At 43.2% G+C, this 17,944-nt stretch overlaps 1 protein-coding gene across 1 annotated transcript in view; it reads right to left on the bottom strand.

Moving 5' to 3' along the window:
• Window positions 1–383: 383 nt before the first annotated feature.
• LOC138671579 (synaptonemal complex protein 1-like) overlaps window positions 384–17,944 on the bottom strand; it is a 122,109-nt gene continuing 104,548 nt past the window's right edge. The window contains exons 4-6 of the mRNA XM_069759757.1: window positions 5,230–5,304; window positions 645–680; window positions 384–569 (exon numbers count right to left, since the gene is read on the bottom strand). Of these exons, the coding sequence (XP_069615858.1) occupies window positions 384–569; window positions 645–680; window positions 5,230–5,304 (297 nt within the window). The remainder of the gene's footprint in view (window positions 570–644; window positions 681–5,229; window positions 5,305–17,944) is intronic.

The raw sequence follows: 17,944 nt of genomic DNA, 5'->3' as shown, positions 1-17,944 counted from the left end.
ATGTTAAAATCAATGCTGTAGTTACAGTGATGCTGCAAGTCCAATCATGGTACAGTACCAGACCCTACATGTCTGTTAGCACACATTACTCTTCCAATGTTCCCTCTTCTCATTAATAAACTCTGATGTTACACTACTTGAAAGTGTGTTGAGGCTGCTGTAGCAGCAGCTTGTAATTTTCTGTTTGAGTGATCTGTTCAAGGTATTTTGATTATGTCTGTTTGTCTGCTTCTGCAACTGACCTCCAGAATTAAATAAGATTTGTACTAAATCAAGTCTCCATCAGGGACTGATCTGTATGGTAACAAATAACAATGTCGTTACAACACTGCAGAACATGGAGTTGTTATGTAAGCAAGGAAAACATTTGAGACACAATGCACTTAAAACTTTTCTACCTTTGAAACACTTTTGCTACTTTTATATGAAGTATAAGAGAATGCATTCTTATTATCGGGAATTTTTCCTCTTTCCTTCACTGGGGTTTTCATTGAGAAAGATGATGAATTCTGCTTATATTCAATCTTGGTAGACTGCAATGGAGTTTCCATAAATACAGTTTGAACTTCCTAATAGATAAATAGAAATACAGAATGTGATAAAGGTTTCCTGATGATAACAAAGTTTAATAAAATATAGTTTACCTTGTGCTGCATGCTTGACTTAAAGTTCATTTTCTCCTTCAAAGATAAAAAAAAAAAATAATAATAAAAAAGTTGCACACGATTACAGAAAAAAAACATTATCAATGGCTGTCCAGTTTTTAAAGTGAACCTGTCACCATGATAATTCAGTCCAAACTGCAGGTTATAGAGCAGGGGCAGCTGAGCAGATTGATATATAGTTTGTGAGAAAATGTTCTGTATAACCTGTGTTTTAAATCATTTAAACTGTAGACTGTGAGCCCTCGCAGGCAGGGTCCTCTCTCCCTGTGTACTTGTGTGTGCCTTGTTTTGCTCATGTTTATTGTACTTGTCTATAATTGCTCCTTCCACGTGTAAAGCGCCATTGAATAAATGGCGCTATAAAAATGAATAATAATAATTTAAACCTGTACTCTTTCTGGGATTTGTGGTCCCGTGGGAGGTCCTACCTGTTCCTGTATGCACTCTTATACAAAGAGCTAGATGGTGGCCCGATTCTAACACATCGGGTATTTTAGAATATGTATGTATGTATGTATGTATGTTGTGCTGTGAGTAGGGGTTAAATTCCGCGCCAATATCGCTGATTGGTCACGCCCGGCTGGCCGATCAACGAAGCATGGTTCAAATTGGTGCTGGAACTGTCTTTCCTTTTTTGCTATTGCTACTAAGTGGTATTCAGCCACTTGTTCCTGGCACCTGTGTTCATTTGGATTCCAGTGAGGCACCACTAATCCCTTTTCCTGCTCCCTGTATGATGTTGACCCTCAACTCATGTGGCTATGTCCAACATTGCCATTTCCGTGTGTAGTTCCTCCATTACTACCCAGCAACACGCCCGCTATCTTGGGGTCATACTTGATTACAATCTTTCGTTCACCCCCCACATCCGATCACTGGCTCACTCTTGTTATCTGCACCTCAAAAACATTCCTAGAATTCGACTCTTTCTTACTTTTGAGAAAAACTCTCACTGTTTCTCTTATTCATTCTCGTCTGGACTATTGTAACGCTCTACTAATCGGTCTCCCTCTTACCAAACTCTCCCCTCTCCAATCTGTTTTGAATGCTGCAGCCAGGATCATATTCCTCACCAATTGTTACCCATCCACTCCAGAATCCAGTACAAACGTATTACCTCACCCACAAAGCACTCCATGGCTCAGCACCATCCTACATCTCCTCCCTCGTCTCAATCTACCACCCTACCCTGCCCTCTGTTCTGCTAATGACCTGAGGTTAGCATCCTCAATAATCAGAACCTCCCACTCCCATCTCAAAGACTTTTCACGTGCTGCACCAATTCTTTGGAATGCATTACCCAGTTTAATTCGATTAATCCCCAATCCACACAGTTTTAAGCGTGGCCTAAAAACACATTTGTTCAGACTGGCCTACCGTCTCAATGCTTTAACCTAACTATCCCTGTGTTGCCCATTCAAAATTTTTACCATAATCAAGTTCCCCTAATCATGTTCTCACATGCTTTATGCATTTAATAGCCCTCTGTGTTTGTACTGTTACATACTTAAGCTGATAACCGGTTCATGCAGCATTAAATGAACACCCGATTCTTACAGTATGGCTGGTCCGAACAACTAAAGCAATTGTTACCATCCACATTTTGTGTCTCCCCTTTTCCTAATAGATTGTAAGCTTGCGAGCAGGGCCCTCATTCCTCTTGGTATCTGTTTTGATCTATGTGCTTATTGTTATGCTGTAAAGTCTATTGTATGTACAAGTCCCCTCTAAAATGTAAAGTGCTGCGGAAAATGTCGGTGCTGTAGAAATAAAATAATAATAACACAGGGGAACGATTTGAAAAAAAAATTCTGTTGAGTTAGGTTTTTGAGCGGATTTATACTAAAATTGGCATGCTGATTCCAAAAATGTAGTTTTTTTCTAGCACGTCAAGTTTTTCCTACACAACTTACCTGCCAGAGAAGCACAAATGCACTGATATCTGTAATAAGACTTGTTATCTGATTACAATTCGACTCATATAGAGCTACGTGGCAACTTGTAAGAGTAGTCACAACTTTGTCATGCCTATTTCTTATATATTTCATTTTTTGTTCATATTTGTACTATTTAAAAAAAAAAAACCACTTTTTAGGTACAGTAGTTTACATAGTTTTGAGAAGACAAAAATCCTATAGTTCAAAAACTTGACGTGATAGAGAAAAACTGAAATCATTTCTGGATTCAGCATCCAAAAATTAATTAAGAACAGTTGTCTGACCTAACTCTTAAAAATTGTGTTCCCCAGTGTAATTATTATTATTTTTCAGTTAATGAGATTCTGTTGCTTCGGGGTGGCCTGTGGGGGGAGTCTTGATGTGGTGCTCTGCTTATATATTCATCCTTATGGGCTTATGACAGGTCAAGGATCCTTCAATGACCTGCCCCCTATTTTAAGTAATTTATATAATACTGCTTGAAAAAAAAACATTCATCAGAAAGGCAACAGCGACGGTGTCTGCACTGTAGCATGACCCAGTGGATAATATGCATATATTCATTTAGGATTTAGTCATATAGATTTATGGGGAGAGTAAAAAAATTATCTTCATCAAAATGGCGGTGCCTGCACAGTAGCATCTATCGGATCACTGATATATGTTACTGTGCAGGCTCTGTTGCCATTTTGATGCAGCCAAAGCAAAGTACTGCAGTGCGCAGGTGCTGCGCCTCTCTGACATTTCCTGGCAGCTGTCCACTGCAGTACTTTGCTCTGCCCTCAGCATGGCAGATAAGTATACCTGCGCAGGAGCGCGATGCCGGGTAGCCTGTGAAGCAAGCAGGAGGGTGACATCGCAAGAAAATGGAAGGCTTAACGCTCCCTCTCTCATCAATGTGGTGAGCTGTATCGGCATCTAGCTGATACGGCTGACCCTGCGATTACGGGTTGGAGGGCCTGCTGCTGGCACCGCCCCCCCACCTGCTCAGGGGCCCCTGTTATGATGCAGTGGTTTAGGAGCAACATGGAACGAGCTCTGAAGGAAGTGGTATCTGTACTGACCGCAGTCCCTAAGCTCAACACAACACTAGAAGTAGCCGTGGGATGCTCCTAGCTCTCCCTAGGCACCTCGTCACAGCCTAAGAGCTAACTACCCCTAAAGATAGAAGCAGGAAAACTATCTTGCCTCAGAGAAAATCCCAAAAGGATAGATTAGCCCCCCACAAATAATGACTGTGAGTGGAGAGGGAAAAGACATACACAGAATGAAACCAGGATGAGCACAGGAGGCCAGTCTAGCTAGGTAGATAGGACAGGATGGAATACTGTGCGGTCAGTATAAAACACTACAAAAATCCACGCAGAGTTTACAAAAAAAATCTCCACACCTGACTAAAGGTGTGGAGGGTAAATCTGCTTCCCAGAGCTTCCAGCAAGACAGAATTAATTCATACTGATAAGCTGGACAAACATAGAAAGCACAGAACGGATAAGTCCACAATATGTGGACAGAAAATAGCAAGCAACTGGTCAGGATAACAGGGAAATCCAAAAAGATGTGAATCCAACCAGGAACCATTTACAAGTGGCACTGGCTGAAGGAAAAGCCAGGCATAAATAGCCGAGCAGACAAGACGATCAGTGGAAGCAGCTGATGACAGCTAAATCCAAGGAGCAGCCATACCACTTGAAACCACCAGAGGGAGCCCAAGAGCAGAACTCACAAAAGTGCCACTTACAACCACCGGAGGGAGCCCAAGAGCGGAATTCACAACAGGCCCCGTAGAGGCCAGAGGCAGAGCAGGGAGATAGTGTCTCCCTGCTCTGCTGCAGAATGTAACTGCATGGGCACGATGTGCAAGCCGATACAGTTAAAGTAGCGTAGCTCCAGGTGGGCCCCCTGAGAGCATGGGGCCATGGACGACTGCCCCCACTGCCCCCTGGTGATGGGATGAGCTTTGGTTCAAGGACATCATGAATATATTTCGAAGCATTTACAGGATCTATACTGAAAGGATCAAGTGACAACTGTAGCTTTAAAACACTATTTTTAATTTAATGCAGACAAAGAAAAGTTAACAAACAGTATAACTAAAAATGTATGAATTTTACTCATAGAGAACGAAGTCCAGTATTTCTTGTTAAAATTATAAAAATTACCGACAAAATATCAAGAACAAGTCTCCTGATATCTTTAGTAACAGATTACGTAATTATATCTATAGTCCAGGCACACAATCAAGCAGGTAAGAGAGTCGAAAGTTGCAGAAGCCTCAAAAATTATTAAAAACTTCAAGTGTATGCACAATTTTGGCCACTAGTGTATATATCTCTTCCATTGAATTCTGATGGCTTACGCTGTGAATTTCATGTACTTAACTGATGAAGTGTCAGGTTACCTATGAGATGGGTGTGTAAAAAAAAAATTGCATGGCAGACTTGCATTGGGTGAGGCTTGTCCAATATACACGGCCAATCGCAGCATGTTGTGATTTTTTTCTCAGTCCGATCAGAGAATGAACACAATCATTAACTAACATTAGTCAGAGTGCAATCTGATTTTGTATTAGATTGCACATATCCGTTTTAAATGTAGATGAGCTTGAGCCCATAAACTAATTATACCTTTTGCTCTTTTTCTTGCTGAAGATTCTTCTGAAGTGTAGATATTTCATTATTTTTGTGCGACAGTTCAGTTTCCTTAATGGAAAAAAAAACAGTTATTTCTTTTGCTATAGCAGTCAAGAAAACCTTGAAACAATAAGGAAATGTTCATGCAGATTTGTTGGAAAATATTCACTCTATGACAGGAGTCACATTACCGTTAAATACGGACGAGTGCTATGCGATAAAAAAATCGCATAGCACTCGGACCAATATTCCTCTATGGGGCAGCTCACATCACTGTATTTTTCTTTGGCTGTTTTCAGTGTGCGAGTGAAATCGCAGCATGCTGCAATTGTCACCGACACTCGGCCAAGTCTCGTCTCACTCGCACCCATATAAGCCTATGGGTGCGAGAGACAGCGCACATCACTTGGATATCATCCGAGTGATGTGCGTTATACGCTGACCCTGGCAATGGAGGAGATGGAGAAAGTTATTTCTCCGCCTCCTCCGCAGCTGTGCTCCGATTCGCTCTGTGCAAGAGGCTCGGAGCACAGACGCATGACACTCGGCTAACGCTCACAGCAGAGTAGGAGCCGAGGGTCATCAGCATATCGCATCCAATGCTCTTGCATCGGATGCAATATGCTAGTGTGACTCCAGCCTACATCTGAGTGTTTTTGGTTCTTTAACCCCTTAGTGACGGAGCTCCCAATTTGCAGCTTAATGACCAGGCCAATTTTTACAATTCTGACCACTGTCACTTTATGAGGTTATAACTCTAGAGCGCTTTAACGGATCCTGCTGATTCTGAGAATTTTTTTGTGACATATTGTACTTCATGTTAGTGGTAAAATTTCTTCGATATTTCAAACTTTTAATTGTTATGCTCTTAAGCTACGTTCACATTTGCATTGTGTGCTGCTGCGTCGGCGACGCAACGCACAACGCAAACAAGAACGCATGCAAAACGCATAGTTTTGCGACGCATGCGTCCTTTTTTTGCCTGATTTTGGATGCAAAAAAAATGCATCTTGCTGCGTCCTCTGCGCCCTAACGCTTGCGGCAAAAAAGACGCATGCATCACAAAACGCATGCAAACGCATGTCCATGCGCCCCCATGTTAAATATAGGGGCGCATGATGCATGCGTCGCCGCGGTGGCGCCCGACGCACCACCGCAAGACGCTAATGTGAACGTAGCCTTAGATCAGAGAGATATGTCACACAAAATAGTTAATAAATAACATTTCCCACATGTCTACTTTACATCAGCACAATTTTGGAAACAAATTTTTTTATAAGGAAGTTATAAGGGTTTAAAGTTGACCACCGATTTCTCATTTTTACAACAAAATTTACAAAACCATTTTTTTAGGGACCATCTCACATTTAAAGTCACTTTGAGGGGTGTACATGACAGAAAATACCCCAAAGTGACAACATTCTAAAATCTGCACCCCTCAAGGTGCTCAAAACCACATTCAAGAAGTTTATTAACCCATTACATGCTTCACAGGAACTGAAGCAATATGGAAGGAAAAAATTAACATTTAACTTCACAAACATTTTACTTCAGAACCAATTTTTTTTATTTTCACAAGTGTAAAAAGAGAAACTGAACCACAAAATTTGTTGTGCTATTTCTCCTGAATACGCTGATACACCATATCGGGAGAGCCCCTGATGTGCCTAAACAGTGGAAACCCCCCACAAGTGACACCATTTTGGAAACTAAACCCCTTAAGGAACTTACCTAGATGTGTAGTGAGCACTTTGAACCCCCAAGTGCTTCACAGAAGATTATGACGTAGAGTCATAAAAATAAAAAATTGTATTTTCTCCACAAAAATGATCTTTTCTCCCTCAAATTTTTATTTTCCCAAGGGTAAAAGGACAAATTGAACCCCCAAAGTTGTTGTCCAATTTGTCCTGAGTATGATGACTCATATGTGGGGGTTAACCACTGTATGGGCGCATGGCAGAGTTCAGAATGGAGGGAGCACATTTGACTTACTGAACGCAAAATTGGCTGGAATCAATGGTGGCACCATGTCGCATTTGGAGACCCCCTGATGTACCTAAACAGAGGAAACCCCCAATTCAAATTCTAACCCTGATCCCAACACACCCCTAACTCTAATCCCAACCCTAACCATAACCTTAATCACAACCCTAACCCCAACACACCCCTAATCCCAAGCCTAATCCTAATCTCAACCCTAACCCTAATCCCAACCATAATCCTAACCACAAACCTAACCTTAATCCCAACACTAACCCCATTCCTAACCCTAATCCAAACCCTAATCCCAATCCTAATCCCAACCCTAACCCTAATCCCAACCCTAACCCTAATCCCAACTCTAACCCTAACTTTAGCCCCAACCCTAACCCTAACTTTAGCCCAACTCATTTTAGGACAACTGTAACCCTAATGGCAAAATGGAAATAAATACATGTTTTTTATTTTATTATTTTTCCCTAACTAAGGGGATGATAAAGGAGGGGTTCATTTACTATTTTTAATTTTGATCACTGTGATACGGTCTATCATAGTGACCAAAATGAACCAATAGGAAAAATCTTCCTATTGTTACTGGGTGCCGGCCGACAGATCTCGGTGGGCGCACTATGCAAGCGCCTGTCATTTTCTTCTGGGAAGAAGATGCCAGCGGCCGTGGCGGAAAGCAGGAGGACCCAAAGACACCGGGAGACATTGGTAAGTATCGGGGGGATCGGGGACCCTATTTCTCTGTCCTCTGATGTGCGATCACATCGGAGGACAGAGAAATTAAATGGCAAATCGCGCTTTTTTTTGCGGTTGCCGTCATACGGTTAAAGGGAACCCGTCAACCCGAAAATCGAGGGTGAGGTAAGCCCACTGGCATCATGGGCTTTTCTACAGCATTCTGGAATGCTGTAGATAAGCCCCCGATGTATCCTAAAAGATGAGAAAAAGAGGCTATATTATACTCACCCAGCTGGTCGGCCGATGGGCGTCGCGGTCCGGTGCCTCCTATCTTCATCAGATGACGTCCTTTTCTGGTCTTCACGCTGCAGCTCCGCTGCAGGCGTACTTTGTCTGCCCTGTTGAGGGCAGAGCAAAGTACTGCAGTGCGCAGGCGCCAGGCCTCTGATCTTTCCCGGCGCCTGTGCACTGCAGTATTTTGCTTCATCCACACATTGATTGACATAGCTGTGTGGCATGGCGCATTGTCCTGCTGGAAAAAACAGTGCTCAGAGTTGGGGAACATTGCCTGAGCAGAAGGAATCAACTGTTTTTCCAGGATAACCTTGTATGCGGCTTAATTCATACGTCCTTCGCAAAGAACAACTTGCCCAACTCCAGCTTTGCTGAAGCATCCCCAGATCATTACCGATCCTCCACCAAATTTCACAGTGGGTGCAAGACACTGTGGCTTGTACGCCTCTCTAGGTCTCCGTCTAACCATTAGACGACCAGGTGTTGGGCAAAGCGGAAAATTAGACTCATCAGAGAAGATTACCTTACTCCAGTCCTCTATGGTTCAATCCTTATGGTCTTTGACAAACTTCAGCCTAGCTCTCCATTGCCTCTCATTGATGAAAGGCATTTTTCTAGCTTTACATGACTTGAGTCCTGCCTCTAGGAGACTGTTACAAACTGTTTTTGCCATGCACTTCACCCCAGCTGCCATTTGCCATTCCTTTTGTAGGTGACTTGTTGTCATCCTGCGGTTGCTGAGAGACATTCGAATAAGATGACTGTCATCCCGGTCAGTGGAGAGTCGTTTTCGCCCTCTTGCCGGTATGTAGCTTTGTTGTCCCCAATGTCTGCTGCTTGACCTTGTTGTAATGGACTGCAAACTTAGAAATTTTAAGGATGGAGGCAACGTGATGCTCACTGTGTCCCTCTGCTAGTAAAGCCAGAATTGAGCCCCTCTTTTCCTCACGCAATACTTTTCGTTTCAACTCCTTTGGCATGGTTGAAAGTTATTTTTTAATTCCTGCTAATTTTGTGATATTACAAGAACTTGTTTTGCCATCCAGCTTGTCCTATTGCAAGAGGATTGTAAACAGCACAGCAATGTTTTTTTATACTTTCCTTCATTAAATAAGATTTGGTTCAGGTGATCACCTAATCAGAAGCACATTAAGTAGAATGAGGTGTACTCTGGTTGGAATTCAACTGACACTGGAATGGAATGGCTGTCAGACATGTAGAGAAGCTGATTTTTATAAAACTGTGCAGTGGTCTCTTAATTTTTGCCACAGCTGTATATATAGTGACCATTGCATCTAGATTGTTAGACAAAGGGAAGGGGTTCTCTCTGTTACCAACCATTCCATTCTCTGTTATCACAAAAGACAATGGATTGTTATGGCTGCCATCTTACATCTTCTATTAGACCCTAATAGAGGTAGAATGTAATAGGATGTCTTTCAGCCTCACATAAACAGGCATACTGCACTACAATACAGCAGTACTGCATCTATATATATAACTAGCTGAAGAGCCCGGCGTTGCCTGGGCATAGTAAATATCTGTGGTTAGTTATAGCACGTCACTTCTCTTGTTTTCCCATCACGCCTCTCATTTTCCCAATCACATCTTTAATTTTCCCCCTCACATCTCTCATTTTCTCCCTCACTCCTCTCATTCCCGCCTAACACTTGTCATTTCGAACTCACATCTGTCATTTTCCGATCACTACACTATTTTCCCTCACTCCTCTCATTTTGCACTCACACCTTTTCATTTTCACCTCACACCTCTCATTTTCACCTCAGTATATACATGTATGTCATCTCCCTTATATATAGTATACACCTGTATGTCATCTCCTGCATATAGTATATACCTGTATGTCATCTCCCCTGTATATAGTATATACCTGCTGTGTGTCATCTCCCCTGTATATAGTATATACCTGTATGTCATCTCCTCCTATATATAGTATATATACCTGTATGTCATCTCCTCCTATATATAGTATGTACCTGTATGTCATCTCCTCCTATATATAGTATATACCTGTATGTCATCTCCTTCTATATATAGTATATACCTGTATGTCATCTCCTCCTGTATATAGTATATACCTGTGTGTCATCTCCCCTGTATATAGTATATATCTGTGTGTCATCTCCTCCTGTATATAGTATATACCTGTATGTCATCTTCTATATATAGCATATACCTGTATGTCATCTCCTCCTGTATATAGTATATACCTGTAGGTAATCTGCTCCTGTATATACCTGTGTGTCATCTCCTCCTGTATATAGTATATACCTGTATGTCATCTCCTCCTGTATATAGTATGTACCTGTATGTCATCTCCTCCATTATATAGTATATACCTGTGTGTCATCTCTCCTGTATATAGTATATATCTGTGTGTCATCTCCCCTGTATATAGTATATACCTGTGTGATCTCCTGTATTAGACCTCGTTAACACGTTATTTGCTCAGTATTTTTACCTCAGTATTTGTAAGATAAATTGGCAGCCTGATAAATCCCCAGCCAACAGGAAGCCCTCCCCCTGGCAGTATATATTAGCTCACACATACACATAATTGACAGGTCATGTGACTGACAGCTGCCGTATTTCCTATATGGTACATTTGTTGCTCTTGTAGTTTGTCTGCTTATTAATCAGATTTTTATTTTTGAAGGCTAATACCAGACTTGTGTGTGTTTTAGGGCGAGTTTCGTTTGTCAAGTTGTGTGTGTTGAGTTGTGTGTGGCGACATGCATGTAGCGACTTTTGTGAGATGAGTTTTGTGTGGCAACATGCGTGTAGCAACTTTTTGTGTGTTGAGTTGCATGTGACAGGTTAGTGTAGCAAGTTGTGTGAAGCAAGTTTTGCGCATGGCGAGTTTTCCGCATGGTGAGTTTTATGTCTGGTGCCTTTTGAGTATGTGCAAGTTTTGTGTGAGGCAACTTTTACATGTGTTGCAAATTTTGTGCATGTGGCAATTTTTCCGCCTGTGCAAGTTTTGCGTGTGGCGAGTTTTCCATGAGGTGAGTTTTGCACTTGTGGCGAGTTTTGCGTGAGCCTATTTTTTGCATGTGGCGAGTTTTGCGCGTGGCGAGTTTTGAGCGGCGACTTTTATGTGGCGAGGTTGGTGTATGTGTGGTGAAATGTGTGCTGAGGGTGGTATATGTGGTCAAGCACGTGGTAGTGTGTGGCGCATTTTGTGTGTGTGTTCATATCCCCGTATGTGGTGAGTATCTCATGTCGGGGTCCCACCTTAGCAACTGTACGGTATATACTCTTTGGCGCCATCGCTCTCACTCTTTAAGTCCCCCTTGTTCACATCTGGCAGCTGTCAATTTGCCTCCAACACTTTTCCTTTCACTTTTCCCCATTATGTAGATAGGGGAAAAATAGTTTGGTGAATTGGAAAGCGCGGAGTTAAAATTTCACCTCACAACATAGCCTATGACGCTCTCAGGGTCCAGACGTGTGACTGTGCAAAATTTTGTGGCTGTAGCTGCGACGCCTCCAACACTATTCCTTTCACTTTTTTCCCCATTGTGTAGATAGGGGCAAAATTGTTTGGTGAATTGGAAAGCGCGGGGTTAAAATTTCACCTCACAACGTAGCCTATGACACTCTCAGGGTCCAGACGTGTGACTGTGCAAAATTTTGTGGCTGTAGCTGCGACGCCTCCAACACTATTCCTTTCACTTTTTTCCCCATTGTGTAGATAGGGGCAAAATTGTTTGGTGAATTGGAAAGCGCGGGGTTAAAATTTCACCTCACAACGTAGCCTATGACGCTCTCAGGGTCCAGACGTGTGACTGTGCAAAATTTTGTTGCTGTAGCTGCGACGCTTCCAACACTTTTCCTTTCACTTTTTTCCCCATTATGTAGATAGGGGCAAAATTGTTTGGTGAATTGGAACGCGCGGGGTTAAAATTTCGCCTCACAATATAGCCTATGACGCTCTCGGGGTCCATACGTGTGACTGTGCAAAATTTTGTGGCTGTAGCTGCGACGGTGCAGATGCCAATCCCGGACATACACACACTCATACACACACACACACACACACACATTCAGCTTTATATAGTAGATTGTCTAAGGGTTTTTCCGTCTGTCTGTCTGTCCTGGAAATCCCGCCTCTCTGATTTAAAGGACGTAGATATCCCGCGTCTCTGATTGGTCGAGGCCGCAAGGCCTCGACCAATCAGCAACGGGCACAGCGACGATGATGTCATAAAGGACGTAGAAATCCCACGTTTCTGATTCAGCGACGGGCACAGTATCGACGATGATGTCATAATGGTTGCCATGGCGACGATGATGTCATAAAGGTTGCCTCGACCAATCAGCGACGGGCACAGTCTGCCGCGAATTCTGGAATCGTCATTGTCCATATACTACGGGGACATGCATATTCTAGAATACCCGATGCGTTAGAATCGGGCCACAATCTAGTTATCATATAAGAGAACAGCCTCCTAGCAGTAACTAGTAAAAATATATAATAATGGTTTAACATATACCAAAAAACATACTTTCATCTGCGACCCAATGTCTTAGTCCAGAGAAACCCATGTTCTTCTTATATGTCAATAAGCTGTTCACGACTACGGACTGGACACTGATCTGCATGAGAATCCACCTCCAAAGAATTTTATACTTGAAAGGTTGAGTTACTAGTGTGATATCTATCTATCTATCTATCTATCTATCACAGAAAAGTAGAACTGAACTTTGTCTCATAAAAAACAAATTTTTTACAGTTCTGCTATATTACAACAATATTGAAACCCTGTCTGCCTGTGAGATGGAAACTGAAGCTAAGAGTGTGTCAGTTACAATTATAGAAGCAAGATAAGTGAAAGCAGTCAGAGGGGAGCGCAGAGGAATTGACCCAGGGAAGGGGAGATGAAAGGGAGTTGTCGAGCACCACTGCAGCTATAGCTGAATACCTCCAAAGGAGGATAAGAATGTGTGTCAAACAGAAATCAGTCCCAGGAGCATTGTGATTGGCTGTTTATTGTTTAAATACTGCCTTCCTGTTCCCATTAATAAACTCCCACCTGAAGACGACGGTGTTTACCGTTGAAACGCGTTGTGGCAAACGACATATGTTGTCTGAGTTTCCTTCAGCGCTCCTGGGACTGATTTCTGTTTGACACAGTTACAATTATAATCACACACAGTTCTGCAGTGAGATCAGGAGAGAAGAGCTTGGCCATTTGATCACACTGGTAATGTTGTCTATTATTTATAATAAGCTCTGGAGACAGAATCATATGTATTCACTCTCCAACCCTTGGCATTTTTCATGATTTGCTACCTCATAATCTGAAATTTCACAGTTTTTTTTGAGGGTTTGCATAAGTTTATATAAAGAACATGCCTACAACTGGGAAAATGCATTTTTATTTTATTGTGAAGCAAACAACAAATAGGACATGAAGGTAGAATAATGGCACTGGCGCTTATCACCGAAAAGAGGGGGAAAAGAAAGTCCAGAAGCAGCTGGCGATTAGAACAGGTTCTGTGTAGGTACCTGTTAGAGGGCAAAAAGACTAGTGATATGATGAAGAGAGGAGATCCTTCTCGAAACGCGTTGGTACAATCCCCTAACTGAGCCTCCGTCCTCGCTCATTTGTGACGTCACATCTTAGCTCCGCCCACTTCGCGCGCCGCATCCTTGCATTGCTCACGGCCGGTTGCGGGCGCTTCCTGTATCCTCCTGAGGCCCCTGCTCACAGCGCTCCACGCACCGAACACTACTCCTCTCTGTCGGGAGTCCCCGAGCTCCGCACTGCAGCTCGGCACCGGGCACCGCCTGTGTCTTCCTGAGGTCCCCGACCATAGCGCGTCACGCGCTGTACATTATTCCTTCCTGGCGGCTACTCCCGAGCACCGCATTCCAGCTCGGCCACCCTCATCACCCGGTTGGTTGTGTACAGCTCTCAAATCTTACTACTATCACGCACAGTAAGTGGACCTTTTTGATTTACCCTTTTGAACACGCTGTATTGGGCAACACACATTTAAAAAATATTTAGGGCACTGCAATTATATGTTACTATACCCCATATGTGTTCATAAGCTATAGAGGTTCCATATCAAACCGGCTAATCAGTATTGAAACCTCTCTCTATTGGCAGATATCTCTATATTCTCCACTAACCCGGTTCAGCACTAGTGGTCCATCTATTCAAAAAATTTCCCTTGTCGGGCTCCTCTCACATTAAATTGCAACATCTGTGAGTACATCTTGATATCATAAATTTATTACATATACATATATATATATATATATCCTCATATTATCCAAACTACTATTCCAGTTTCTCCAACAACTGCCTCATTCAGCAGGATCGACCTATGGTAGCTAGATCCTTCCAAACAAGCAAGTGAGTACTAGCATATTATATACTATATATTATTCACCCTTGCACCTAATCCAGTTAGCGCGGCGATTATTTATCATATCACTAACAAATAGGACATAATAACTGAAAAAGTCAGTTGTATAACTATTCACCCCCCTAAAGTCAATACTTTGTAGCGCCTTCTTTAGTAGCAATTACAGCTGCAAGTCGCTTTGGCTATGTCTGTATGAGGGTTCCACATCTTGCCACTGGGATTTTTGCCCATTCCTCAAGGCAAAACTGCTCCAGTTCCTTCAAGTTAGATGGTCAATTGAATTAAGATCTGGGCTTTGACTAGGCCACTCCAAAACATTTATACATTTTCCCTTAAACCACTTGAGTGTTGCTTTAGCAGTATGCTTTTGGTCATTCTCTTGTTGGAAGGAGAACCTCTGTCCCGATCTCAAATCACTGACAGACTGAAACAGGTTTTGCGCAAGAATATTTCTGTATTTCGCATCATCCATCTTCTTCTCAGACCATTTTCCCTGTACCTGCTGCCGATAAACATCCCCACAGCATGATGCTGCCACCATGTTTCACTGTGGTGTTACTGGGTTGATGAGCGGTGTTGGTGTGTCGCCAGACGTAGCATTTATCTTGGTGGTGAAAAAGTTCAATTTTTGTTCTCATCTGACTACAGCACTTTCCTCAATACATTTGGAGTGTCTCCCGTATGTCTTTTGGCAAACTCAAAATGAGCCTTATAATTTTTGTGTATAAGCAAAAGGTTTTTTCTGCGCAGTTCTCCATAAAGGTCACCTCTATGAAGTGTACAGTGGTCATAAGGACAAATACTTATCTGACAGATGGTCCTGCTTGGGAACTCTGCATCTCCTTTGGGGTTACCTTTGGCCTCTGTGCTGCCTCTCTGATTAATGCCCTCCTTGCCCAGGCTGAGTTTTGGTGGACCTCTTTCGGCAGATTTGTTGTGGTACCATATTCTTTCCATTTGATGATAATGGATCTGATGGCGTTTCAGGGAATCATCAGAGGTTGAGATATTTTGAGATATGTTTTTTATGTCCATGACTTGTTTGGAGAGCTCCTTGGTCTTCATGGTGTTGTTTGGTTAGTGCTGTCTCTTGTTTAATGGTGCTGCAGCCTTTGTGGCTTTTCAGAAAAGGTGTGTATATACTGACAGACCATGTGACACTTAGATTGCACAGGTGGATTTCCCTTCACTAAGCATGTGACTTATTAAGGAAATTGTGTGAGGGGCAGGGACAGGGCGCCTGGCTGAGTTTCTATACTTCAACACGCCTTGGTCTCCCATCACATGAATATAGTGTACCCACTGCAGCATACCTTCCGCTTCACCTTCTGTACCGTCAGTGTCCCATCTGGCTGGCTGAAGTTCCACTGCTGCCGCTGTTCCATTTAAAGACACAGAGTCCATTTCAAACTTCAAAGGCAAAACTTTACTTTCATGTTTTCGCAGCACCTCCATTTTCATTACAGCATCAACAACAGATTCCACATTACACATTTCTTCCTTTTTCCCTTTACTCTTCTCCTTGACACAAAGCACGTGCCCGGGACGGACCGTATCAATTGGTTCCTCAGCATCCTCCCTGTTGAGACTCACTGCGCTTAGGGGTTCCCTTAGCCGCTTCACAACGGATTGCCCATGCGATGACCTGCCACATGGTGAGCGATCTGCCCTTCTGTACTGCTGTGACTTCTCCTGCAGCTCCAGTTCCCACTACTGCTGTCACTACTGTTGTCTTTGCTGCTGTCTCTGCTGCTGTCTGTTGCTTACTGCAGGTCCTGGATGGCTGGGCTATCTGCCCTGAATGTTACGGAGTCAAGCCGCCCTAAACAGGCCCTCTGGCCCTTCTGGGCTCACAGGCCCGACTAGCCTGTCTAGTGTTATGATCCGGTGACCTTGGAGCAGCATGAGATCTTTCACTGGATTAGGTGGTCACTATACTGACCGCAATCCTGAACTTAACACAGCAACTAGAAGTAGCCGTGGAGTGTACCTAACAATCCTAGACACCTCATCAGAGCCGGAGGACTAAATACCCCTAAAGATAGAAATAGGAATACTATCTTGCCTCAGAGCAGATCCCCAAAGGATAGACAGCCCCCCACAAATATTGGCGGTGAGTCGGAGAGGAAAAAACATACACAGGCAGAAAAACAGGATTTAGCACAGGAGGCCACTTCTAGCTAAATAGGACAGGATAGGACAGAGTTCTGTGCGGTCAGTATTAAAACCCTTCAAAAATATCCACAGCAGAATATACAAAAACCTCCTACATCTAACTAAAGATGTAGGAGCGTATATCTGCAACTCCAGTGAATCCTACAATCAGAGCAGGAATACAAACAAAAACAAGCACACAGCAGTGTGCCACAGAGACAAAAAACCAAACACTTATCTTTGCTGAATATGGCAGCTAAGCAGGAGAAGCCAGAAAGTGAACCAACACTTCACAAGGAACATTGACAACTGGCAAGGGCTAAAGAATCCTGCACACCTAAATATCCCAGTCAGAATTGTAATCAGCAGATACACCTGGCCAGGACTGCGACTCAGAGACAACTGCATTCCCACCTGCAACCACTGGAGGGAACCCAAGAGCAGAATTCACAACAGTACCCCCTCCCTTGAGGAGGGGTCACCGAACCCTCATCAGGGCCCCCAGGACAATCAGGATGAGCCAGATGAAAGGCACGGACCAAATCAGCAGCATGGACATTAGAGGCAAAAACCCAAGAATTATCCTCCTGGCCATAACCCTTCCATTTGACCAAGTACTGAAGCTTCCGCCTCGAAAGACAGGAATCCAAAATCTTCTCAACAACATACTCCAACCCCCCATCAACCAACACAGGGGCCGGAGGAACAACAGAGGGAACAACGGGCTCCACATATTTCCGCAACAAAGATCTATGGAAGACATTATGGATAGCAAAAGAGGCCGGAAGCTCCAGTCGAAAAGACACCGGATTAATAATCTCAGAAATCCAATAAGGGCCAATAAACCGAGGCTTAAACTTAGGAGAAGAAACCTTCATAGGAACATGACGGGAAGACAACCAGACCAGATCCCCAACCCGAAGCCGGGAACCAACACACCGACGACGATTAGCAAAACGTTGAGACTCCTCTTGAGACAACACCAAATTGTCCACCACATGAGCCCAAATCTGCTGCAACCTGTCCACCACAGAATCCACACCAGGACAGTCAGAAGGCTCAGCCTGCCCAGAAGAAAAACGAGGATGAAAACCAAAATTACAAAAGAAAGGCGAAACCAAGGTAGCCGAACTAGCCTGATTATTAAGGGCAAACTCGGCCAATGGCAAGAAAGCCACCCAATCATCCTGAT

The sequence above is a fragment of the Ranitomeya imitator genome, chromosome 3 (genome assembly GCF_032444005.1).
Source record: "Ranitomeya imitator isolate aRanImi1 chromosome 3, aRanImi1.pri, whole genome shotgun sequence".
Lineage (NCBI taxonomy): Eukaryota > Metazoa > Chordata > Amphibia > Anura > Dendrobatidae > Ranitomeya > Ranitomeya imitator.
This window is presented reverse-complemented; position numbering and strand designations above follow the sequence as displayed.